Consider the following 26,740-nt stretch of genomic DNA (forward strand, 5'->3'; position numbering starts at 1 on the left):
GACAGTGCAGTCTTGGGACCGTCTTGGGACGGTGCAGTCTTGGGACAGTCTTGGGCCAGAGCAGTCTTGGTACGGTCTTGGGACAATACAATCTTGGGACACTGGTCTTGGGACAGTGGTATTGGGACAGTAGTCTTGGGACAGTGGTCTTGGGACAGTTGTCTTGGGACAGTGGTCTTGGGACAGTGGTCTTGGGACACTAGTCTTGGGACAGTAGTCTTGGGACATTAGTCTTGGGGCACTAGTCTTGGGACAGTAGTCTTGGGACAGTAGTCTTGGAACAGTAGTCTTGGGACACTAGTCTTGGGACAGTAGTCTTGGGACAGTAGTTTTAGGGCAAGGGTCTTGGGACAGTAGTCTTGGGACAGTAGTCTTGGGACACTAGTCTTGGGACAGTAGTCTTGGGACAGTAGTCTTGGGACAGTAGTCTTGGGACACTAGTCTTGAGACAGTAGTCTTAGGACAGTAGTCTTAGGACAGTAGTCTTAGGACAGTAGTCTTAGGACAGTAGTCTTGGGACAGTGGTCTTGGGACACTAGTAGTCTTAGGGCAAGGGTCTTGGGACACTAACAAGAAGTACTGGGACAGCACCGAATAGTCTTGGGACAGTAGAGAGAAAGCTTGGGACAGCACGAAGTAGTGGGGTGACGGTACTAAAGGGTCTTAAGACAGGGCGAAAAAACTGAATCAAAAGCAATAGGACTAGTCGGAACGCGATACTGTTAGGGTCACGAATTAGTAAAATTTTAATAAAGTCTTATAAGGAACAGAAAAGTAGTTTTTCTTTTCATTATCAACAAAATTTTTTAAGTTTTTATTCTTAGAATAGGATTTTGTAAATACCAATATTGTAAATAGAATCAATTGTAAAAAAATCATGAGACGGAGCAGGGTACCGGTGGCTGAAAAAAGATCTACAGAATCAAAGACAAAATATAACTCGTCGCTACGTAAAACGACATCTATGGGCCCAAAGGTAACAAAGAAGAACTTTTCATTTAGCATGGTCAACACGAGGAGTAATACAGAGAACAAAACAAAAGAGGGCACGGGGGGGGGGAACAAGCGGAACCCGCAATCGAGATTGACCTAGAAACACCAGACCAGAGTGTGGATGAGGTGGAGAAGAAGACGACGGAGTCAACACCGATGCCGAATGCAGAAGAACCAAATCCAAAGTCCATGGAGTTCTCGCCTATAGACACTGTGGAAGACACAACGGGCAACACGCCAGAAATAGTACAGGACGAGTCTCAAGCAAAAAGAACGTCATTTACTGAAAGGTTGGCAATGATGGTCGGGATGAAATCGAGAGACATAGTGACGGAGGAACCGAAAGCCGAGAAAGGCAAAACATTCGGAACGGTTTCCACGAAAACGACAGACACCGACCAAAAAGAGGACCAGGTAAGACCGGGAGCAGCAGCAAACAACAGGGCAACAGCTGACCATGAAACAACAACTTCTCTCGATCTGGGTGATCTGATGGCGAAGCTAGATCAGATCGACAAGAGACTAAAGCACAGCGAGGAGGATAGAAAGGTAATAAAAAAAGAATTAAGATACAACAAACATGAGTACCTATTTCAACTATTTCAACTATTTCAATTTGGCGAAAGCGACAGAGGAAAAGCTTCAGTAGATGTCAGACAAGGTAGATGCCACTGATGGAGAGCGAGGCAAGAACACCAAAAAAGACATGCAAGAGATGAAGCAACGGTATGACGCAGTGAACAGCCAGTTGGGGAGGCTGGAAACGAGAATGGACACAATGAGTAGGGACCAGGCTGAGAGTTCATGTGCAATACAGGCAAAACTAGACGCCATCTTGAGAAACTCTACGTCACAGGACAGGCCGGCAGCGGAACGAACGCAAGGCAACAGAGTTGACTTCGTGGAACCACAACGGAACAAACGGCAATCAACACCGTTACCATTACCCCGGGATGCCCCAGGTACAGCACCGGGGGGGCCAAAGCGATTATGAAAAGTGGAACAGCAAACACGACGAGTGGTCCAGGGGATTCGACGACTCACAATAACGTGGGACCGGATGTCATGACGTGGGCAAGCACCTGGGAAATGATGAACAGGACACTAGAAGCCTTCGCCACGAGGAACACCGACTCGAGTGACAGAGGAAGTAACAAATCCAGGAAAACTTTCAAAAAACCGAAAGAATTCAAGGATGATTCAGATGGATGCATTGATACTTGGGTAGAAGTCATGAGATTGCACTTGGAACAAGACAACTTGAACGATGAGAGGCAAGCATGCACAGCGATACTCAGCAACTTGGAAGGCACGGCGTTGAAATGCGTGGTTGCGAAGAAGGAAGAGGATCGCGACACTGCGGATAAAATCTTCGAGATATTGTTGAATCGATTCGGGTCAGGCATGAAGGGTCATCAAGCGATGATGCGATTTGAAAAGAGAAGACAAAGGGACGATGAATCAATAGATAGGTTCCTAGATGATCTTGAGAGCTTGAGACGAAGGAGTGACCCTGAAGAGTCCACAAACAGAAGAAACTTTAGCATCGCCTCAAAGTTCATTGATGGGGTAAAGAGTAACGACTTGAGAACAATGTTAGCAACATACTATACATTGACTCCAGAAGAGATGAGAAAGAAGTCGAGAGAGTACATGCTAATGAAACCCAAGAAATACTCATATTCAGATAAGGGGAATATGCAAGGGGGGAACCAACCACAAAGGTCGTCATGGTAAAAGCCTAGAGATGACATGGACAAACGTAGATCATGCGCGAACTGCGGGTCAGCTGATCATCACGTGGCGGATTGCACAACATACAAGCAGGGCATGAAGAGTCTGGGATACGCACCAGATGAGGAGGACATGAGCCAGATGGAAGAACACGAGTACTATAGTGGCTTAATCATCAAAATAGGTGCAAGATGCTTCTTGTGCAATCAGGAGGGGCACTTCAGGATGGATTGTCCTTTGTTTTGGGAGGCGGTCAAGAACCAGAGTCACCCCAAACATAAATTGGCATTAGCGGCGGTGCAGAATCAGCGAAAAAGACAGACCGAGTTTGAAAAAAAAACCTAGAAGCACCGAGTACGGAACTGCCAACGAAGACAGTGAAGGCTGTAACGCAGGTTAACAATGCGATAGAGGCCACGGCCAGGAACGCCCTAGATATAAATTATGAGAAAGCGGCGTCAGAGGCTATTAACAAGGTGAAAGAGGACCAAGCAACGGTTGAGGCAAGGAATCGACAAACAGAGATTGAATGAGACGTTAAGTTGCTCGGTGCCAGTGCCAGAAGCTGTAGCAGGGTCGACAAAGAGTGGAAATTGCAACACTCTGAAAATGGTGACAGGAAAGCCATTTGGCATAACGATAATCGGAGCCAGGATAATGTCGATAATCACTGTAGGTGGCCATGAGGTGACAAGGAACTTAAGTGAACCCAGCGACCAGACAGTAATGCACCTTGACGTACACGCAGATTACTTGAGTGCGATAAGCCCACAGACGACATCTAGAGCCTTGAGGGCGCTACTCACGAGAGGTGGCAACAAGTCGGTCTGTGTGGACAACAGATACACAGAAGCTTATGGTCCGCATGAGGTGATGTTGAATATAGATGGGATAAACATCTACACGAAAACAATGATAAAATGTGATGACGATCTAGTGGGACAGATCTACGTGGGCAAAGAAGAACTAAAGGTGAGATCGATTGGAAACTGTGCCATGCTGGAGGAAGATGCAATGCACATCGGGACAGAGGCAGACGTATCAGCACACGTGCTTGACATAAGTGGCAAGAAGACTCACTTGCGTGGGTTACTCGATACTGGAGCGGTCTTGAGTGTAATACCAATCGAAACGTGGGAGTGAATGGGCTTCAACAAAGATGATTTGATAGACTCGAGAATACGGTTGTCAGCTGCCAACAAAGGGGCGCTGCGGGTGATAGGCAGAACACCAATAATAGCCCTAAATCTAGGGGAACGCAATCTGTGGATGAGCTTTCTTGTGGTAGAAAACCTAGATGAGTCTGACCAGTTCATTTTAGGCAGGGACTTCATCAGGAACTTCGACGTAACAATTGATTTGAACAATGCGATGTTCAGGATAAGAAACCCTGATAGGAGGTACGCAATTAAACCGGTAAATTTAATAATAGCGATTGAAAATAAAGCACCGGTATTCTTGAGTAGGAGGGTGAAAAAAAAGGCGAACGAAACGGCAATCGTAAGCTTGCGAATGAAAAGTTACAATGAACTAAGTGACAACAAGCAAGTATGCATAGTCCCGAATCCTAATAGTCAAAGTGCTGCTGTTTTAGGAAGATCCTTCTCTATAACCAAGAGCGGTCTCTGCGTCAGTGTCTTGTTGAATACTCTTGATGTACCCATCACGATACAGAGGGGGAGGAAGCTGGGATATGCTTTACCCGTAAAAACTTGACTGAAAATTCAAAACAAAGTGGACAAAATTTGTATCTTGAGATGATTGAAGAAAATAAAAGATTCATCAGGTCTTGTGAAATCAATTAGGTCAGAGACAGACGATGGGCTATCGAGCTGTTCGAATTTTCCGGAACGGCCCACATTAGATGAAATGCAGAGTGATAAACCGGTCCTACCGGAGATCGAACATTTAAGGGGCAAGTTGACGGACGAACAGCTCGAAGCCATCAAAGACGTACTAGAGCGGAACGAGAAAGTTTTTTCGAGACATAAGGCAGACATCGGATGTTGTAATTTTGTTGAGCATGAAATAGAAATTGAAGAGAATGCGGTACCACACAGGGAGGGGGCGAGGCGTATGACCCCCCACAAATCAGAGGCATTTAGGAAAGAAATAAAGACATTACTAGAGTATGACATGATAGAACCATCCAAGTCACCGTGGGCGTGTGGAGTAGTGATGGCCAAAAAGAAAGGCGACCAATTGAGGTTTTGCTTTGAATTTCGGTATCTGAACTTCGTCACGGTGAAGGATATGCCTATCCCATACCTAGGATTGACGAGAGCCTCTCGAAGTTAGGGGACGCGAATTTTTTTACAACTCTTGATTTAGGTTCGGCTTTCTGGCAGGTCCCGCTGAGGAAGCAAGACAGAGACAAAACAGGGTTCGCTTGCGAGTTGGGGCTGTTTCAATGGAAAAGGATGCCGTTTGGTCTTTGCAATGCCACAGCCACGTTTCAACGGTTGATGGCACATGCGCTGATAGGTGTGACAAAGAAGTACGGCAATCTGATAATGTGCCTTGTGGATGACGTGGTAATAGCGACGCCCACACTAGAAAACCACATCGAGCGACTGGACGAGGTGTTTGCATGTATGAAGAGGTCGGGGCTAAAGTGTAAACCGTCAAAGTGCGAGATACTCAAGGATTCGATAAAATACTTGGGCAGAATGGTGGATAGGCACGGCATCAGACCGGATCCAGATGCATTGGAAGCAGTTCTAACTTGGAAATCGCCAAAAACGGAACACCATTTGATGAGCTTCCTGGGTTTCGCGAACTACTACAGGGAATTCATCAAGGGCTATGCGGACAAAGTATACCCGATGCAACAATTAATGAGACACAAAGGCAAAAAGTTCACATGGAACAACGCAGCAAAAAAATCATTCCAGAGAATAAAGAAAGAGTTGTGCGAGGCACCGGTGTTAGGGATGCCAACGGAAAAAGGTATGTACGTGTTGGATACGGACGCGTCGGTAGTCGCGATTTCTGGAATTCTCCATCAAGAACAAGAATGGAACGGGAAGACAGTCTTAAGACCAATAGCGTACGGGAGCAAAGTCTTGAGTGATACAGAAATGAAGTACGGGGCGCCGAAAGCAGAGATGTTCGCGGTGGTTACTTTTGTCAAGAAATACAGAGCATATTTAGGCAGTGAGCCATTTAAGCTGCGGGTCGACAACAGGGCACTCAGCTGGCTGAAGACGTACTCGATGGACCAGAGCTACATTGGGAGATGGATAGTTCGCTTGAATGGGTACAACATGATAATTGAGCATAGAACAAGGGACAAACATCAGAATGCCGATAGATTGAGTAAGAAGACGGAGTTCTACGAGAGATAGGAACAGAGAGAGGCGGACAGGCCTGAGATTAAAGATGGCTTCTCCTTCATGGACAAAGAAACGTATGACAGTCTTCCACTCACGAGATGGCTAGACAAGTCAGGCAAACCGATAGAAGATCATCCCGAATACTCAGAAGAGGCCCAAAAGCAAACAACCTTGAAGAAGAAACGAGGGATACCGATAGAGATAATGCTCAAGTCAAAGATCGTGAGAGAGACGCTCAAGGCAAATTGTTATGATCTCAACCAGGTGGAAACGGGAGATACTCAGGTAGATGAAGACTTGTGGAGATTACTTAAGAAACTGGCAGATGATAAACCCGTGAACGTAGGAAAGGGTAGGGAGGAACCGGAAGTCACGATACTGCGAAGGAGTGAAACAGTTGGCAATGCAGACTCTCCAAGAGGAAGCGTTACTGATGGCAAAGAAGTCGTGCGGTCACTGGTTGACAAAATCCCTGATAACATTCTTGAGCGGACTCAGGTTAGGAAGAAGAAAGTGGCGTTTAAGGAAGAAGCTGAACACCTGGGACTAGGTCAAGAGTCCGGGGGAGTGGTCCACGTCCACGGAAGAAGAGAAACCGGAGAAGAGAAATTGTCGGGGGAGTGTGAAGAATGGGATGAAGATTCGGAAAAGAGCAGCGATGATCAGGATAGTCTATGCATGATACTGGCAGAGGAGAAGATGAGACACCGCGACAGGGAGTTACAAACAGATCCCTCCTCAGGAACGTACAACTCGGATGAACAAGAAGTACAAGGAGATGAAGAACTTGAGAAAATTGCGGTATCGAAGAAACCATTCAGGGAACTATCATGCAACTCAAATGTCAGAACAAATCTGGAGCCAGAAGATGATAAGAAGATTGTGAAGAGGATAATATGCGTAAAGCTGAATGATGACATCCACAACCCTGGGGAAATGAATGGACAGATCATGGCACTAAAGGAACATGTCAAAGCGAGATATAGGCTGTCGGACCTGATAAGAGCCCAAAAGAATAACAAGATGACAAGTAACCTCTCCAAATGGATCCGGACGGGGTCCAAGGAGAAAGGGGAAAACGAAGAAGACAGCTATAAGATCTTGAGCCAGTTCTACAAAGAAAAGAAAGATTTACTCTATCACACTGCTGACGGGGTGGTAGCGTGCAAGAGAAAAGATGAGGAGAAGACATTACACAAGCACAACCTCATCATATTACCACAATTGTATCAGACGGAGGTGTTATTCCGATCGCACGATCAGATGGGGCGCCAGGGGATAGACAAAGTGCAACAGAGATTACTTCGCAGGTTTGATTGGCCAGGATTGAGGAAAGCTTGCGAGAGATGGGTGAATGCATGCCTGGCATGCCTGCAGGTAAAAGACCCAAGGAAGATAAAGTTCCCACTCAATTCCGTTGAGAGCTCGGAGTTTAACGAGGTGGTGCAGATAGACCATCAAAAGATCTGCATGACGGAGTCGGGATATAACCAGATACTGTTTATAATAGATCACTTCACAAAGTTGGCAGAAGCAGTTCCGTGTCAGACAGCCTCAGCTGAGGAGACTTGTGACCACCTGATAACGCATTGGATATCACGATATGGTTGTCCAACGACTTTTCAGTCAGACAACGACAAAGCCTTTGTGGGGGACTTGACAAAAGAATTGATGAAGAAGTCACACATTGCTCGAGCACACTCGACAACCTACCATCCTCAGACCAATGATCTGGTAGAGAGACAGAATAGAACGTTGGTGAACATGTTAAGGGTATACTGCTCAAGATACATGACGGACTGGGATAAATATCTGCCGCAAGTCGTTGGGGCATACAACAGTACGCAACACTCAACAACGGGCATCAGTCCTTTCATGATGTTGACGGGCAGGGAGAGAGCAATGCCCCTGACATTCTTTTACCCGGAATACGAAGGGAAGAGTACATCGCCATAAGCTTACGTGAAAGGAGCGATTAGGAGACAGCAGGAACTAAACGAGCTCTGCAGGAGGAACACTGCGCAAGCACAAATGAGACAGGGCAAGAAACATGATGAAAAGATATTACAGGCAAAGCCATATTAAGTGGGCCAGTACGTGTGGGTCTTCCAGAATGTCATACCGCCCAAAGGGACAAAGAAACTACTTAAGAAATGGAGAGGACCATTCATGATAACGGAAGTACATCAACAAGGACGGTTCTACCGCTTGAGTACGGGGCGAGCAGCACATTATGAAAATCTGAAGCCTCACGTCCCATCCCCAGAGGACTGGTGTATACCACAGGACATGGAGGGACTTGAGTACCTACTGGTGGAGCCAGCGTGTGAAGTAAACGAGAAAGGCACCAGAGAGAAGAATGATGGCAACGAGAACTTGAGTTTGGATGACAATGAAAAGATAGAAGCGGACTCTGAGGCGGAATCCTTTGTGGAAGAAGACTGGAACGATCCGGAGCAGCGTGAGGTACCGAAGTGGACAGAACCGGACTTACCAATACCAGCGGCGACTAGGAGTTGCAATCGCAAACGGACAGGCATGAGGTACAACAGGTACGGAGATGATTTCCTGATTGATAAGATACAGCCCGATGACCTAAGCAAAGAGCTACTAAGTGTGGGCGAACTGGCAGCCGATGATGAATGGCAAATTATCAATGATAATGAACACTACCCGCAGGAAGACTACTCGACACCAGAACGGGAGACAGATTTGGAACAGATTGAGATAGAGAGGAGGGAGAATACGAACTTGAAGATATTAGAATGGATGCGCGATGTCAAGAACGGAAGCGGCGAAGGACAAAGCATACAACAAGTTGACGTATCAGCGGGAAAGCACGTGAAAACGGAGGATCCACTCTTCGGCTGGATAGCAACAGACAGGCCGCTCGAGATTCCACCAGATAATTTAGACCCAGCACCATCGACGGGGACGTCGATAATAATTTTTGTCCGGGGAGTGGGGGTAGGACTTACCCACACCGAAAATTTGATGATAAAGAAACTCAGGGAAGTGAGAGAAACTAGAGGACTGGAACTGGATGGGGAGGAGGCTGAGCCTACCATAGGACGGAATTTCAAAAGGAATTTTGAAATACTCCACGAATACTTGGAGAACATCCTGATATCCTGATAACGTATAGCGACTTCATTCTGTCGGACAGGACCAGCGCAATCTGTATCACGGCGGACATGAGTTTCAAATCAAGACTGGAGGCCGAATTCAAGAGAGAGTACCAGAACGTGGAGTTTCTGTTTAGACAGAGACCGGGGCTGGGGGGAATGGCTGCGCTTCCACCATCAGTAGCACAAGTCCCAGGCAAATACCTGTGCTTCTTAGTGACGAGGGTCAGCGAGAGGAACACGATCGATCCTGAACACGTGATGCTGGCACTAACGAGACTGCGGGACTTCATGATCGAAAGAAGAATAACGGAGGTCTCAATGCCGGTCTATGACCCGAACAGGGGCAAGCTGAGCCCAAGGGAACTATATGCTATCCTACACATGGTCTTCGCAGAAACGTAGATAATGGTACATCTGCACAAGAAATACTACCTGAGTATCGCCTAAGTCAGGTACATGAGGGTCTTGAGTTGGGCATAAAGGGATCTCAAGTTAGGGTTGGAGTACGGAACAGGTAAAAGGATCTTAAAAGTGAATGGCATGACAATTAAATTTTAAATGATTGATGGTGCTAAAACATAAAATGAATCTGCATGCTCTTAGAAAACTCCCAATTGAATTATTTTAGTAGAACGAAAAATATAAGGTTTTAACTATAATGGCAGGGGGGTTTAGGTTAGGAACATAGCATATCAGTCTAAAGATCAAGTTTTATTTTCAGATTGATTTGGTAAAGTCAAATTGACTACCCAACTATACTCAACTGAAAGAAAAAGAAGGTCTTGAACGAACCCACAGTCAAAGAACACTTGAAGAAGTTAATTCTCAAGTACTCAAGTTGGTACGGTAATTCTCAAGTGGTACGGTAATTCTCAAGTGGTAAGGTAACTCTCAAGTGGTAAGGTAATTCTCAAGTTGGTACGTGCGCAAGATCATCCAGAAAATGGCACATCGATTTTGGAAGTCAATGCCCGCGGCCCTGAAGAGGCCCACGCTTGATGAACTATACAGACGCTTGAGGGATCTGGATTATACCCAAGTGGATGAGAGAATGGCGGTGATGCTGAACGCCATCCTCCAAATGGAAGAGCAGGGTGAATGCAGGGAGTCTGCAACAGAAGCGGTTCTAATGGTCGGCTACACCACTGATGGAATATCCAACCAAGAGCAAACCAGATGGCTGTCCTGGAATGTGGATGGAGGAGTGGGGGGATTCGACTTGGCGAGGAATCCTGGCTTGAGCAATAACACCGAGTATGGCGCAGGGGAGTTCCCACTACCAATCAGACCATCTCAGACCATCAGCAAGATCAGCGGGCCAGAGCACGAGTAAGACACCCTCTATGACGCGAGCGCAGCAAACGGAAGAGGCGTATCCGGACCTCAGTAGTCTGAAAAGAGAACTTGAGAGGACACAGAGGGAGAGGAACAAGGCGAACCTCGACCGGGATCAAGCGAAGCTCGAGAGAGATCAGGCGAATCTGGAGAGAGATCAGGCGGTCATTGAAAAGGACCAAGCGCGGAGGGAACTCGATATGCTGAAGGCCGAGCACCAGCAAGAACAAAGGGTGCGAGAGAATGCCGCGAATTGTGAACAGCTGAAGTCGGAACTTGAGAGAATCCAGCGGCGACAGCGCGAGCTCGACATGCAAAAGGGAGCCAGGCCCAAGGAGCGAACGGCCGCCGGTTCAAGACCAGAGTCGCGTATGGAGGTGGATGAACCTCCCAGATCGAAGGGACGGTTTAACCTGACCGCGCGGCTCAGGAACACATGAACGAGGGGTTGGAGGTATGGATACCGACTGAGTCAACGTCCTCCCTGCATGGTCTAGAGACACAACCGATACGCCCATTGATGGACGTCGCATTGCCGGGGTATACTCCGAGTTCAACCCGGAGCAGCAATCAGGTGAGCGGGAGCTCGTCACGTCTGAAAGAATTGAATGCGAGACTACAGCTAAGAAGTCGCGAGAGTCCAGCAAGAGTGGAGCTACCCCCGACTTGGAGGGAGCAACCGATCAGGAGTGTGGTAATCTCAAGTTACAAGAAGAACACGGAGGGCAGGTACCACAGGCACAATCGCATGGATTGGAGCACAGCACAAAGAGTCAGGAGGGATTGCTTCCATGACGCGGCTTGGGTGGAATACCATACACAGCCACGTGTACCAGAGGGTGCGGTCCACCTAATCATAGGGGACAGCCTGCTGCGGGTGCTCACCCGGATTCAGTCGCATTGGCAGACTGGGATCTTCAGTTTCGCTGGAGCTGCGATGCCACAGATATTGGCATCACTTGAGATGCTAGGGATGACAAGAGTATACACGGTAACTCTAATGATCGGGACTAATGACGTGTCCAGGGGGGAGTCAAGGAAGGTTATGAGGCTACATGACAAGATGAGCTGCATCCTTGAGGAGTTGCGGATTCAAATGAATTCTGCCATGCTCACAGTGTGTACCGTTCCCTACAATAAGGTGGCTGACCAACACGCGATGGAAATGAATACGAAGGAACAAAACCTGAACGAAGTAATCAGGCAAATACATCAAAGGAGTGTCCTTCCCGTTGGATTGCTGGATGTAGCCGAGCAAATGGAGCAAGCTACTTTCCCCGACGATGCATCCTCAGACGGAATCCATTTCGACAGGCCTAGGGGAGTGGAATGGTTGAATGACGTTTTCCAAAGGCACTTAAGCGCGTTGGAGGCAGAATTGCTGCAGACGGCCCAATTCACATTCGGACCACCTCCAAATCCACCGTTCCTCGCCTCGAGAACTCTATCCAGTCGCCAGGAGGCGAGGGTCGATTCTACATACAGCTTGAGAAGTAGCCGGACCAGATTACCAGGTGCCGCGCCGATGGAGGCCGAGGAAGCAACGTCGTCAACACCCCAGAGTTCGGTAGTGTCCTCGGTGGTAGTGGTGGAGAGCAAGAGGGTGGAGAGACCGGCGGAGACAAGCCGGTCGAGATATCTGGAGAAGGTAAAGGAGCTGGACTTGGAAGACCTGGAATGTAAACAGGAATTGGCGGAAGCTCTGGGTCTCGAGCGCGTGTCACACGAGGACTTAAGTAGACACCAGTGCGTGGAATGGTTGAAGGCTCACGAGACGCATTTCTCAAGAGCGAGAATAATGGAGACGGCGGATCTGACTGGGATTCCCACAAGATCAGTCATGGGACCTATCAATTTCAGGCCTCTCAAGTTGCTGGGGAGTCCGGGGCTCATTGTGGAACCCCCTAAGCACCGAACGAGCATTGCCAGAATCAGGTTGGCAACTCCAGCGCAGTTGAAGATGGTGGACAAACTATTGGACCCAAGATAAATGGAACTGCCGGATGCCGCTTACGAGGGTACGAGATTGGCGGACGACCCTAGATATGGGAAACCCTGCGGGAACGCCCAATTGGCCAAAAACCTTGGCAGTTTACGACAGAGCAGATCCAGCTGCCGAAATATCGAACTTCGCCAGACAACTCAAGTTCAGTCCGGCTATAGGGGACGACCACCCAATAATAAATCAGTTGACGGCCAGCTTGTGGTTTCGAAGCATGGACTTGACCATCACGAGCTCCACCAGTAAGTCGAGGGGACCAAGTAATGAAAGAAAAATTGTGGCTGCAACAGAGAAGCAACTGGAGTCGATGGTGTATCGACTGACGCAAGAAAGAGGCAGGTGGCCGTTCCTAACACCAAGGTTGGAAAATGCCACAGAGAAGACAATGGAGAATGCCCCACCTCTTGTGAAGCACATCTGGAATTTTCTTGAGGAGCAGTTGGAAGTGGCCGAGAGTAGAGAGATCACGGTGACCAGGTTCGTCACAGCTGCAAACGAGGCCACAATCGGAGGATTGTGGAGGAAGCACGCAAAGGGCGAGCTGAAGACAAGAACAAACCACGAGATTCTCAAGTTCTTGAGTCCTTGTTGGGAGAAAGAATTCAAGGCTGGAGTGTTCGGTGCAAAGGAAACAATTTTTGGAGCCTTTGTACAAGAAATACTGAGCATGGCCATCAGCCTGCTGTTGGCACTGTACCTAGTTTGCCCGAGGTACCTATTCAACATGGGTCCAGCGTATATGTTCAGTCGGGGTGTGGAAATACTACGGGTTGACGGATATCTGGCACTGGTGCTCCTGACCCATGGTGAGCTGGTGTCATTTCATCGACTGACGAAATATGGGGAGCCCCTGTCGATGGGGAAAACCACCCACTCGAGCATCGACACCTACTCATATAAATGTGCTGCGGGATTAAAGACGCTGCTGGTGGAGTATCTCCTGATGCAGAATCGACATATGACTGGTGAGGAAAAGAATTCGAAAACGAAAGACGAATGCATACAAGTGAATGGTGGCATGCCTCTATTGACAGACCTGTGCCTGGCGATGAGATCGGACCCAATGGGGATAATTCGGGGGCTGGAGGAGGTCGTAACCTGCATTTACGGTCCAGCTGTAACATACGCGTTTCCAGATCCTCTAGTGACGGCTTACCGCAACTCCGTGACACACTTGAGCCTCATAAGTGTGCTGGATGGGACGGCGCTCAACTGGAGTCAGCAAGAGGTGCTGAGGGCGCAAATGAGTAACACGGTACTCTTTGGAAAGGTGAAAGATCCCGAGTTGATGGTATACAATTTCCGAGGGCAACTGCAGTGCAGGATGGGGGGAAACGTGAAGGCCCCATCGAAACTTATCCCAAGTTCTGGAACTTCAATCCCCTGACGGCGAGTGGACAAGAGGTCTTGAGGATTCCCGCGTGGAAGAAGAGCTTCGAGTTGGTGAAAAAGGAGCTAGAGACGATATTAGAGAAGGAAATCTTGCCAGCAACCATTCTCGAGTTCCCAACGGTCAGGAGAATGACCCTGGGAATGAACAGTTCCCTGGTGGTCCCTTCCCAGTTCGCGAGAGCAGCGGCGGAGAGGCAGCAAAGAAAATTCACCGATGGCTGGGATCCCCTATTCATCGGCTACACTGCAGCGGTCTATTTTCACACCTGTGACATAAAAATAAACTCCTGGACGACTCAAGCGAAGAAGATGAGAGGCTCATTGCCCCACAAAATTCGAGGTACGAGAGAATTGAGAAAGCTTGATCGGGCGGGTTTGGAGAACATGTTGCCGGTGTGGGACGATGGCAGGATGATTGTAGAAGAAAAACACATTGCACTAAAAGACTAAATGAAGTTTGCCATGAATAAATACCGGGCACCTTACGGACTGGAGCAGGTGGAGATGAGACAGGAAGGGAAGGAGCTGGATGCAGCAGGCCCGTTGTATGTGGCTCTGACGGAATACAAGAAACCAGGTCCAACGACACCATCACCCCTGTCGGTGGGCACCCCTGGAGATAAAAGAAGTGGTCCTGCAGAAGATCGGTTTAGGAGGATACTTGAGAGAAGGAGAGTCGAGTCAGGGGAAGAAAGCATGGATGAGACTCTCAGTGAGGCAGGAGAGGAGATTGAAGTGGGGAACACGCCTGAACCAAAAGCAGCAGAGGAGGAATTCGCCACTCAAGAACTGTTGAAGGATCTGAGCGGAGAATATTGGGCAGACACTGCCACGCCACCTCTGACATCATCTCCCCGCAAGAATCTAGAGTTGCCACTGACGACCGAGACTTCCAATATGGGAATGATACTCTTGAGTGCAGAAGAAAGAGAAAGAATACCTTCGAGAAAAACAAGACCATGTTCCTAGGGACTCTAGATGAGAACGCTTGGCGAGAATTCTTGAGAGAGTTTAATCGAGAAGTGAATAGCGAGATCACACTAGACGATTTCAAAGAAGAACTGTGGGACACGGTGGTGAAGTTCGGAGAACCTGTCCTCATGGGAACAGGTCTGGAGTAAAAAGCAAGAGGAGAGCTGCTGAGCAAGATGGTCGAGTTGAGAAAGGCACCACTGAAGACCAAAGAAGACGAATGTAAAGACAGCTTTACTCTGAAACAAAAAACTGTCAATAAAATAACTGAAGGTGTAAGGGGGATAAGGGGGGTAATATAATTAAAAGTACTAATATCCTTAAGGCTCGATCAGGGGGGAGGCAAGAGTTGGAAGGGTTGGAAGGAGACAAAGAGGTCGAATCAGTGATGATAACGGCAACGCCCCCAAGTAAAGACGTGAAGTCTCGCAAGAGAAAGAGAGAGCTAGAAGGGTTGGGTAGTCCCTCGGCGGATGCAGTCTCGGAGAAAAACATGAGAGAGACGGACCCCATGGTTCTGGCACGATGGAAGACAGCAGCCTACAAGAGTAGCTACGAACCAAGGAAGTTGCTCGAGGTAAAAAGAGAGATGGAGGTTCCCACCAACTCGACAACGGAAGAAGACTTCAAGCCTCAGAGGACGTAGATGAAACGAGGTTCGACGAGCGGGCACACATGGGAAATAGACTTTGGCAAAGAATGGGTCTCAAATGAATATCAGGCCACTGGGAAGCAAGTAACTAGTGGTCCTCCTGAGAAGAATAAAACGAGGAACACCTCCCGGCCGTGGTGGGTGGCCCTGGAAACATTGAAGGAACTGGAAGACTGCCTAAAGAAACTCGACAGTGGAGTGTCACGCAAGCGACGCAACTGGGCTACCCAGCAGAAGGCTGAGATTAACAAATTAGAACTGGGGAGCCAACTGAAGAGAACTTGTCAGAACTTGTTATGGGATCATTTCGAAGAAGCGATGAGGACATCCTCATCGGCGTCGCCGTTGATGGCAAATCCCTTCGTTAGAACAGCAGGAAAGTGATGTTCGCGTGGAGCCTGGTGGGAATAGAATTAGAAACGCTGACCTCGCATGACAAGTTGAAGTTGGGTGGAAAAAGTCTAGAAATATACCAGACATTGATGAAACACACTGCTAGGGATAACTCAGGCTTGAGCCTGGCGAGGAGGAAAGACACTACTTGTTTCTTGAGGTGGATAATGTCGGTGATGACTGACAGCACCATCCTGGCATGTCAACAAAGAGCAATCGGGAGTAAAGCAGTGGAAAGGAGAGTCTCAGCAGTCATCTTGAATGTATACCAGAGTACTGGGATAGAAAAGGAGGATGGTTCCAGGCAGTCTCTAGAGAACCACAGGAAGTTAGACGAGATACGGAAGTTCTACAACAAGAAGTTTGAGGAGAGACACGACGTGCATCGTAACTTGGCCTCGTCAGGAGAATACTTGAAACCCAATAAGAAGGGAGAATACCAGTATGTGTCTGGAGTGATGGGGATGGCGTACAACCCTTTCCTGGACTCGGAAGCCGGAGGCGCTCACAGAAACTACGAGGTGGCGGAGCTACTAAAGTTTTGGACAGAGAAGATAGTGGAAATAGACACAGTGGAGAGAGAGAGAGAGAGAGAGACCGAGCTTGGGTTTGATTCTCGAGAAAACACCAGAGGTGATAAGCGTGCCGCGCTCAAGTAAAAGAGTCGAGCTGAGGATGGGTAACGGGAATGGCATGTTGTTCTCGAATCTGGGAGTGGTGTGGAAATTGCTGAGGCCCTCCTGGTGTCCACATCCCCATGCGAGCCTGGTCGAGGAAGTCACGGAGCGAGTGAGATTAGCACCGGCGGAGGACGAAGATCTGGCAACATTGAGTATAGTGCACCAGCTGATCTTGCCTCAGGTGAAGGATTCAAGCGAAGCGACGATTAAACTAGGGTCGGTGAAGAAAATGGAGCCGGGCAGTTGTCTTGACGTGTGGAAATGGCGAGCACACCTGTGATGGACGGTCATGCGTTAGGATACAGTCCTTCCAAAAAGAAGATCTAGTCACCTGGTTTGAAGACATCACAGAGAGGGAGAAGAGTGAAGTACAGATAGTGGCTGAGTGTTACGCGAGTACCACGGTGAATATAGCAGCAGCTCTGGGATTCTTCTCGAGAATGTGCAGTCTCCAGTCACTGGAGAGGCTAGAGTCAGAACACCACTTGGTGACCGCGTTGAGTGTGGAGTCATGGCCCGGGATGTTGCAGGTAACCCAGAAACACATCAAGAGCTGGAAGGTTGGACTTGAAGCGGAAATGGTATTTCCCATGAGCGAAGCCTATGGTCTGCCTCTAAATGCGAAGTCCTTAGTGGGGTCAGTGATGGCCAACCTATGCGGCAGCCACTATCCATTGCACATGGCGATGGTGGAGGTATCCAGCCAAAGAGTATTAATAGACAAGGCCTTCTCAGTGCCTAAGTGTGTAAGACTGGCTCGGATGTCGCATCACTCACACAGGTTGTTGAGGAAAATCCGAGGGACAGTGCCGAGAGAACAGAGGGATGACTTGAGTGAAATCTGGGGGGAAGAACTTTTGGGAAGAATACCTAATTTAATTTTCCCGAGTGTATTTTGTGATAAGTATGTTGAGGTAAGGTGAAATTTAGGTTGATCCATCTGAAATGGATCAAAGTTCCACTCTCCAAAAAAAAGTAACTTAACGGATTGTTCCGACCCTGTTTTTAACGGCGTTCGTGTATTTTGGGTATTTTGAGACCTAAGTATGGGGACGTTGTTATTTTCTAGAGTGGGGGGGGGGTATTTTGGTAGTGGCCTTTAAGCTGTAACGGGTTCTAGTCTCATGTCGCAAGTGAACCGAATTGGCTCCGACCGTTTTTGAGGTAGAAAAACACAAGAGATAGTGTCCCTGACTCTTGAGCCAATGGTTATAGGGCCTATTTTTCTTAAGCCTCATATGTGAACGATGTAGGCGACTGTTACATTTCGCATAAAACCCAGTCATTGCATTGTTCAAAGTTTAGTTTTCAGTTATAAGTTTAAGTTTCTTCAGGTCTCTACAGTTGTTGCATTCGCATAAAATGCGCCAAGTGCATGTATCTGATTCGTTGTATGTTTAGGGAAAAGTAAATAGTTACCATTTTTAGGCCATCAGTCAAACGACTTTTGGTCAGCTTTCGTTTACATGCAACAATAACCACATAGCTGGGTCTCGGATCCTCAGACTACGTGATTACTAATAAAAGCATGGCTCGGAATCCATTGATTACTAAGTTTTTGGTGAAAATATATAATAAATCCATTGGAGATGAATTGACTCTTTCCTCTTTCTAACTACTCATGCTTTAAAAAACTATGTAAAAAACCGGAGTTAATTAAAAACTTCAAGGCATTACAGCAGCTTAAAAAGTACGTTTGATAGCCTCACAGTTAAACTACAGTCTCTGGGCACCGGGGCTCCAATTCCGTCTTCCCTCCAATTCCATATTTCCTCGTTATCTCTCCAATCTCGTGGTACGGGAGGGTACAGATCCACTCCAGATGTCCCATTGGACCTTTTTCCTCTGATCCATTTCAGCTAAGTGTCTTATCGTGTCTGGTCGTCACGATAAGAGGCTCCGTTCTCTTTCTCTATTTTCCTACGACTGTTTCTCGTCGTGTTAGTTCGGATGTGTGTTATTTGTTTTCCTTTTTGGTCAACAAACGGGCCGTTTTTACATTACTGGGAAATATTCCACTTCCAATCGAAAATTTGAAAACTCAAATTTCTAGAATAATCCTACCCTCCGTTTCGTAACGAATTCGATGCTAACGTCGATAATATCTTTTTCATTCTCACGGAGGGTTCGACTGTGCCAATCCGGGGGCATGGCCCATACTCCCCGGATAGTCGCTTCAATGTCCCCATTGAAGGCATAACTCCGGGTTTTTTTCAAGTGGGGGTTCAGTTTTCTATAATCAATTCACTCATCGCATTAGAAATTGAAATTTTTTTCGTCACACATTTCGCCGCGTGTCATAAATGGCATCATACTACATTTCACTGCCTTTAATTTTTTCACAAAATTTTCACCAGGATGAGTGACCTAGATAAAGTTTATTTTCTGACTACTTATGTCATGTCATCATGAAATAGGTTTTGTACATGCTGATTTGAAAAGGTTTGGGAAGTGGCATGGCCATACACCCGTTAAAACTAACGTAGTGTTACTCACAAAGTATAATCGTTTATTTGTGTTGTTGCCCTCAATATTAAAGCTAAGAAACTCTGTGGCTAGGAAAGGTAATGAGGTAACCTCCCTCCTCAAACGAGCGTATCCAATTCCTACCAGGTCGCCACAAAGTGAACATGTGTCCTACACAGGTTAAGTGTTTCAGTCAATTTTAAATAGGGTAATATACTCACCTAAGTCCTGCATAAGTACATAGCAATAAGCTAAAACTTATCATTGCATTTTAACAATTGTAGAAACAAATCCTAACAATTGCAAAGTCTGGTTTGGCCAGACATCAACAAATTAAAAAGACTAAATCAATTTCAATAATCAATTTTGGTCGATTTGTTCAAGTTTTCGAACACTACAACAATTTGGTTTTTCATTTCTCTTCACTTCTGCTCCGTGTCTCATCTTCACTCCTCACTCCATCGCTTCCTGATCCTGTTCACCCATCTCGTTGCAACATGTCAGCAGAAAAGAATTGCTGGCCGTGCCCCAATTTTTTGCTCCAGCGATCACTGCTTGCAACTGTCCCAAGACTTTTCCGCTCTGTCCCAAGACTTCATGCTACTGTCGCAAGACTTTTCTGTACTGTCTCAAGACTTTTCGGCAGGGTCCCAAGACTTTTCCACTCTGTCCCAAGACTTCCTGGTACTGTCACAAAACTTTTCCGCTCTGTCCCAAGATTTTTCGGTACTGTCCCAAGACTTTTCCGCTCTGTCCCAAGACTTCCTGGTACTGTCCCAAGACTTTTCCACTATGTCCCAAGACTTCCTGGTACTGTGCCAAGACTTTTCCACTCTGTCCCAAGACTTCCCGGTACTGTCTCAAGACTTTTCCGGCACTGTCCTGAGACTTTTTGTTACCGTCCCAAGACTTCTTCGTACTGTCCCAGGACTCGGTCACTTCAGTGTTGGAACACACACTGTCCCAAGACCTCTTCGTCCTTAGTGTTGGGACAAACTGATTTCTTCTTCTTCGTTGTTCGGACTCTTGAACCACTATCCCTGGTACCACCACTTGAGCTCTAGTATAAAAATTTCCCCAAAACTCAACCTTACTGGCCAAAAGTTTCAAATGCTAACCCACCTGCCACCTGTATTTATCTCCCTTTTTTATTCTGATGCAAGTTGAAATTCAACTTGTTCGCCGGTGTGTTGTGATCACCTGTTTGTTCAAAAACCGATAAAAGTCGTACCAAAAACGTAAAAACACAAACGAGAAAAAATTATTAAAAAAAACAGAAAGATGAGCCCAACTAAAATCAGAGTTGAACAATGTCGTCCTTTCGTAGAAAAAATGTCTGGTACCTGATTTTCACGCGTTTCCCTCACCCTCTTAACGTTCTTATGGGGTATTGTCCTTCCGGGTTTCAAAAACTGTCTTTCTCCGTTCCCCCCACCCGATCCCACCAGGGTACCTACCTTAATTCGATCTTAAATTTGGATATCCTCTCTATGTAATTCACGCGTGTAAGATTATAATGTAACTAAATCGACGAAATAGATTGATAGTTACTTTAACGTGTCCCCCTTTTTACAATTTGCAACTGCCAACCTCTAACCTAACCAACCCCCTTCTAACCTCCCCCCTATTTAGCCCCCTTCTTAAGCCGAAAATTACCTTAAGCGCTGGGTTCTAAACCTCTCGAGAGAAAACCGTAGAACCTGTTTCCAAGCTCTGCTCAAGTAAAAACGTTACTCAAAACGGTGGAGTTCCGCTCATCCAATTTTACACTTATCTCCTATAATGTAATGTGGATTCTAACGATACCCGATTGACCAACCAAAACACCTCTGCGTGTCCCCCTCTGGTTGTTCTGATTCCGTTCTGGTTGTCTCCTTGGTCCGTCCAGCACCTTTCTCCAGCACTACTTTCCCACTTGGCTGGTCACCTGTTCCAGTCCGGTCTCCCAGTGGTTCGTAGATTGACCAAACAAAACACCCCTGTGCGCCTTCTCTGTTCGGTCCCGTCGGTGCTGGATGTCCCCTTGTCGTGTCCAGCACTTGTCGGGTTCCTTTCTTGTGAATCACTTTCCTACTTGGCAGATAACCTTTTCCAGTCAAGTCTCCTAGTGGTCCAGCTAAGTTGCAAGCTATCTGAAAACCCTTGACAACGCCCCACACTCGGGCACCTTTTTAAATTGCTGAAAATATTGAAACGATCGGTCATATTAAATTAGTATGGGTATACTTTTTAATTAATAAAAAGGTTTGATACAACTAATCTGAGGTCAAAGTCACTGTCATTTTTTTAATTGGTTTTTTGTTCCTTTTTCTATTCTTTTTCGGTTTTTTGCTTAGCTTTTTGTCTTTTTGCTCGTTTTTTAGTCCCCCTAGTTGCCTCCCCTTACTCGGTTAGCTAGGCCTCGTTCGGGGAGTGTACCAGGAAGTTTTCTCGAGTTTTCTTAAAAAAACTATCACGGTACCACCGGAAGGTTTACACGTTCCCGCTGAACCGTACCACCGGTACTCTAGACTGGGCATATAGCCCGGAGCTGTGTCAAGTGGGTTCGACTCCGTAGTCATGTTGTCGTAAAAACACCCAGGAGCGCCATATAAACACTATGTAACAGTCGCCTACTTAAATCACATATGAGGTTAAAGAAAAATAGGCCCTATAACCATTGGCTCAAGAGTCAGGGACACTATCTCTTGTGTTTCTACCTCGAACGGTCGAACCCAATTCGGTTCACTGGCGACATGAGACTAAAACCCTAGTTACAGCTTAAAAGCCACTACCAAAATACCCCCCCCCCTTTCTAGAAAACAAAAACATCCCCATACTTAGGTCTCAAAATACCCAAAATGCGCGAACGCCGTTAAAAACAGGGTCGGATCAGTCCGTATGGTTACTTTTTATTAGACAGTGGAACTTTAATCCAATTCAGATGAATCAACTTAAACTCTCCTTACCTCAACATAACAATTTTAAAACACACTCAAGAAAACTAAATTGGGTACTCACATACCAGCACACTCGAGAATTGGAGTAACTTAATTAACTAGCGACTCTAGCATAAATGTAATAACTTGGGAAGTTTGCTATTAACAAATTCCAACAAAGGAAATGGGTTTTGACTTGAGAATTAAAGTTTTGGTTTAGACCATTGGGACACTTCGGTTGTCCACCTTTCCACCGGAGGTTCACTCTGGTCCATTTCGAATAAAAATGCTCTTCTTTCGTAATCATTTTGTCTCCTATTTCAGCATACGACAGCTCTACTTGCGTGTGTTTTGTATCTGGAAATTGCAAATAGCAATTTCCCACTGCTTTTTACAAATATTTTCCCGCGTTTGTAATTCGGTGGTTCTGATGTTGCATTTCTGAGATTCTCAGTTTTCGCGAGAAAGTTGAGCATGACAGGCTCAATTCGAGTTTTTGAAAAAATACATTTCACCTCAAAATTACGTTGTTTGTATTTCTCAACGTCAAACTTCCAAATATGACCGACTGGCCTATCCTAGCTTCTCATTATCAGTAAATGAATCTAGATGTTATTTAAGTTCAATTCAGGGCATAACTAGGAAGCTAAAAGTTCGTATAAAAAAGTTTGAGTTCAAGTCCCAAGACCCCTCCGGATTCCCGAATCGGGGGAAATAACACCCCTATTTCCTCTCCAGGAGGCTTGTTTCCACCTTTCACCGTAGGCATGAATGGCCTTGCAACGATTGCAGCAACACAATCGTCGTGTCGCAACTCGGAGCCGTCTCTGCTAATACTCTGTCGTATTTCTCTATTTCTCGTCGTTTTTCTCACAACTGTCGTGGTTGTTGTTTTCGCAACTTCTATCGTTGTTCTGTTTTTATTTTGGATCTCTTCCAAAATGTCCATTTTTGACATTTCACGGAAGTGTGACGTCACAATTCGAGTTTTTAAAATTTAGGAATTTCCGAATCCTTCAGCCTTTACGATTTATCTAATCGTCTGAATAACACTGTTAATCCTCTAAAACTGCCAATTCGGAAGGTTAGCTGCTAGCCCTCCGTTCCTGTCTTTTGGTCAATTCTGGTCGAATGTCAATTCTGGTCGTTCTTCTGCAGTAGACGTAGACAATGGCACTAATTTTTTGGCACTTATAAGGTTTGAGTTGACATTGTAGAGACGTTCAAAATCACGTAAAGCTCTGTTTAGACGCTAGTGAATCGTTTTGTATGTCCGTGCGAATGTTACAAAAGACCCATAGCATCATATGAGGACATTCTGTACGAGTTTCAACTCCGGTTCATTCTGTGTAATTGTTATTTTTCTCATTCTGATCGGCTTTGCTTCCAAAAATCTCACTTTCTAATTTTCTTACCTTATACTTTTCTTTTCCCTATTTTATGAAATTCCGACGATTTGTTTGCATGGGTGATATGATGAAGGACTAATGAATTGACTTCGGTTAACATCATACTTTCTGATCTGATTCATTAAAGATAAAACTTGATACTTTAGAGTTTTGACTACAAAAATTGCTACAAAAGTTAGATTTTGGACTACCAAAGTTAATAAACGGAGCTATAATGGAATTTCATCTTAGAAAAGTACATAGAGACCGATATCTGTGCTTGGTGACCAAATTGTTTAAGTCAAGTGTATGATGGCTGCAAGTTTTTTTCTTTCTTACAGTCATTTCCTTCAAGTCTTCTTTTCCCCGTTAGATCTTGTACATATCAATTTCAGTAGCTTTCCAATGCTTCTTTAATCTTCTTTAACAAATTAGTTAAGACTCGGCGCTCTAAAACCGTTAGTCCATGGTCAAAATTCTTTAATAATTGTTTTTTTAATTATATGGTCATGACGACTAATGTTAAGAAAATGCTTTTTAATCATGCTTTTTAATCATTTTTATTAAAGTAAACGAGCAGTATTGTTTTTTTTTGAACTGGATGATGATAACAATTCGGTATGAGAAATTATCTACAACAACCTATTTGCGAGTTTTTAAAATAGACGAATTTAATAAAAATCATTTTTGGATGCAAACGTAGCGTAATTTAATACGCGAGACCTGTCGATCATGTTAAATTAAAAGTTTTTCAGTCGCTCGTTCTCTTGTTTTAAGAACCTAGTTCAACAGATCAATTATTGCTATTATAGAAGAGGGGCGGTTGAAGTAAATACCTTTAATGACACTGCATTAAATGCTGACTTGACTTGATTCCTGCAAAATTGTTTATTGATGTATTATATTATGCTAACCTTTATTTATATAACCGGAGTTAATTAAAAACTTCAAGGCATTACAGCAGCTAAAAAAGTACGTTTGATAGCCTCACAGTTAAACCACAGTCTCTGGGCACCGGGGCGTCAATTCCGTCTTCCCTCTAATTCCGTATTCCCTCGTTATCTCGTGGTACGGGAGGGTACAGATCCGCTCCAGATTTCCCACTAGACTTTTTTCTTCTGATCCATTTCAGCTAAGCGTCTTATCAGGTCTGGTCGTCACGATAAGAGGCTCCGTTATCTTTCTCGATTTTCCCACGACTTTTTTATGTCGTGTTAGTTCGGATGTGTGTTCTTTGTTCTCCTTTTTGGTCAAACGGGCCGTTTTTACATTTCTGAGAAATATTCCACTTCCAATCGAAAATTTGAAAACTCAAAATTCTAGAATAATCCTCCCCTCCGTTTCGTAACGAATTCGATGCTAACGTCGATAATATCTTTTTCATTCTCACGGAGGGTTCGACTGTGCCAATCCGGGGGCATGGCCCATACTCCCCGGATAGTCGCTTCAATGTCCCCATTGAAGGCATAACTCCGGGTTTTTTTCAAGTGGGGGTTCAGTTTTCTATAATCAATTCACTCATCGCATTAGAAATTGAAATTTTTTTCGTCACACATTTCGCCGCGTGTCATAAATGGCATCATACTACATTTCACTGCCTTTAATTTTTTCACAAAATTTTCACCAGGATGAGTGACCTAGATAAAGTTTATTTTCTGACTACTTATGTCATGTCATCATGAAATAGGTTTTGTACATGCTGATTTGAAAAGGTTTGGGAAGTGGCACGGCCATACACCCGTTAAAACTAACGTAGTGTTGCTCACAAAGTATAATCGTTTATTTGTGTTGTTGCCCTCAATATTAAAGCTAAGAAACTCTGTGGCTAGGAAAGGTAATGAGGCAACCTCCCTCCTCGAACGAGCGTATCCAATTCCTACCAGGTCGCCACAAAGTGAACATGTGTCCTACACAGGTTAAGTGTTTCAGTCATTTTTAAATAGGTTAATATACTCAACTAAGTCCTGCATAAGTAGATAGCAATAAGCTAAAACTTATCATTGCAATTTAACAATTGTAAAAACAATTCCTAACAATTGCAAAGTCTGGTTTGGCCAGACATCAACAAATTAAAGAGTCTAAAAGTTTCAATAATCAATCCTAGTCGATTTGTTGAAGTTTTCGCACACTACAACAGTTAGGTTTTTCATTTCTCTTCACTTCCGCTCCGTGTCTCGTCTTCACTCCTCACTCCATCGCTTCCTGATCCTGTTCACCCATCTCGTTGTCTTCCGGGACTTTCTGCAACATGTCAACAGAATAGAATTGCTGGCCGTGCCCCAACTTTTTTGTTCCAGCAATCACTGCTTGCAACTGTCCCAAGACTTTTCCGCTCATCCCAAGACTTCTTGGTAACTGTCCCAAGACTTTTCTGTACTGTCTCAAGACTTTTCGGCACTGTCCCAAGATTTTCTGTACTGTCTCAAGACTTCTTGCTGCTGTCCCAAGTATTTTCCATTCTGTCCCAAGACTTCCTGGTACTGTCCCAAGACTTTTCCGCTCTGTCCCAAGATTTTTCGGTAGAGTCCCAAGACTTTCCTGCTCTGTCGCAAGACTTCCTGGTACTGTCCCAAGACTTTTCCGCACTTTCCCAAGACTTCTTGGTACTATCCCAAGACTTTTCCACTCTGTCCCAAGACTTCCCGGTACTGTCCCAAGACTTTTCCACTCTGTCCCAAGACTTCCTGGTACTGTCCCAAGACCTTTCCGGCACTGTCCTCAGACTTTTTGTTACCGTCCCAAGACTTCTTCGTACTGTCCCAGGACTCCGTCACTTCAGTGTTGGAACACACACTGTCCCAAGACCCCTTCGTCCTTAGTGTTGGGACAAACTGATTTCTTCTTCTTCGTTGTTGGGACTCTTGAACCACTATCCCTGGTACCACCACTTGAACTCTAGTATAAAAATTTCCCCAAAACCCAACCTTACTGGCCAAAAATTTCAAATGCTAACCCCCCTGTATTTATCTCCCTTTAATAATCTGATGCAAGTTGAAATTCAACTTGTTCGCCGATGTGTTGTGATCACCTGTTTGTTCAAAAACCGATAAATTTCGTATCGAAAACGTAAAAACACTAACGAGAAAAAATTATAAAAACAGAGAGATGAACCCAACTAAAATCAGAGGTGAACAATGTCGTCCTTTCGTGGAAAAAATGTCTGATACCTAATTATCACGCTTTTTTCTCCCCCCTCTTAACCCTCTAAACTGTCTATCTCCGTTCCCCCCACCCGATCCGACCAGGGTACCTACCTTAATTCGATCTTAAATTTGGATATCCTCTCTCTGTATTTCAAGCGTGTAAGATTATAATGTAACTAAATCGACGATATAGATTGATAGTTACTTTA

At 45.5% G+C, this 26,740-nt stretch overlaps 3 protein-coding genes across 3 annotated transcripts in view; 2 read left to right on the forward strand and 1 right to left on the reverse strand.

Moving 5' to 3' along the window:
* The window catches only part of LOC134846441 (zinc finger protein 616-like), a 117,154-nt gene that overhangs the window by 80,303 nt on the left and 10,111 nt on the right, over positions 1-26,740 (forward strand). The gene's annotated exons all lie outside the window — the stretch shown is intronic.
* The window catches only part of LOC134846442 (uncharacterized), a 412,051-nt gene that overhangs the window by 18,648 nt on the left and 366,663 nt on the right, over positions 1-26,740 (reverse strand). The window lies entirely within an intron of this gene.
* Positions 6,123-10,965, forward strand: LOC134846751 (myosin-11-like). The gene is made up of 3 exons (XM_063864141.1): positions 6,123-7,031; positions 8,742-8,903; positions 10,456-10,965. The coding sequence occupies exons 1-3, from the start codon at positions 6,123-6,125 to the stop codon at positions 10,963-10,965; spliced, it is 1,581 nt and encodes a 526-aa protein (XP_063720211.1).

Source organism: Symsagittifera roscoffensis, chromosome 5 (assembly GCF_963678635.1).
Source record: "Symsagittifera roscoffensis chromosome 5, txSymRosc1.1, whole genome shotgun sequence".
NCBI classification, from domain to species: Eukaryota; Metazoa; Xenacoelomorpha; order Acoela; family Convolutidae; genus Symsagittifera; species Symsagittifera roscoffensis.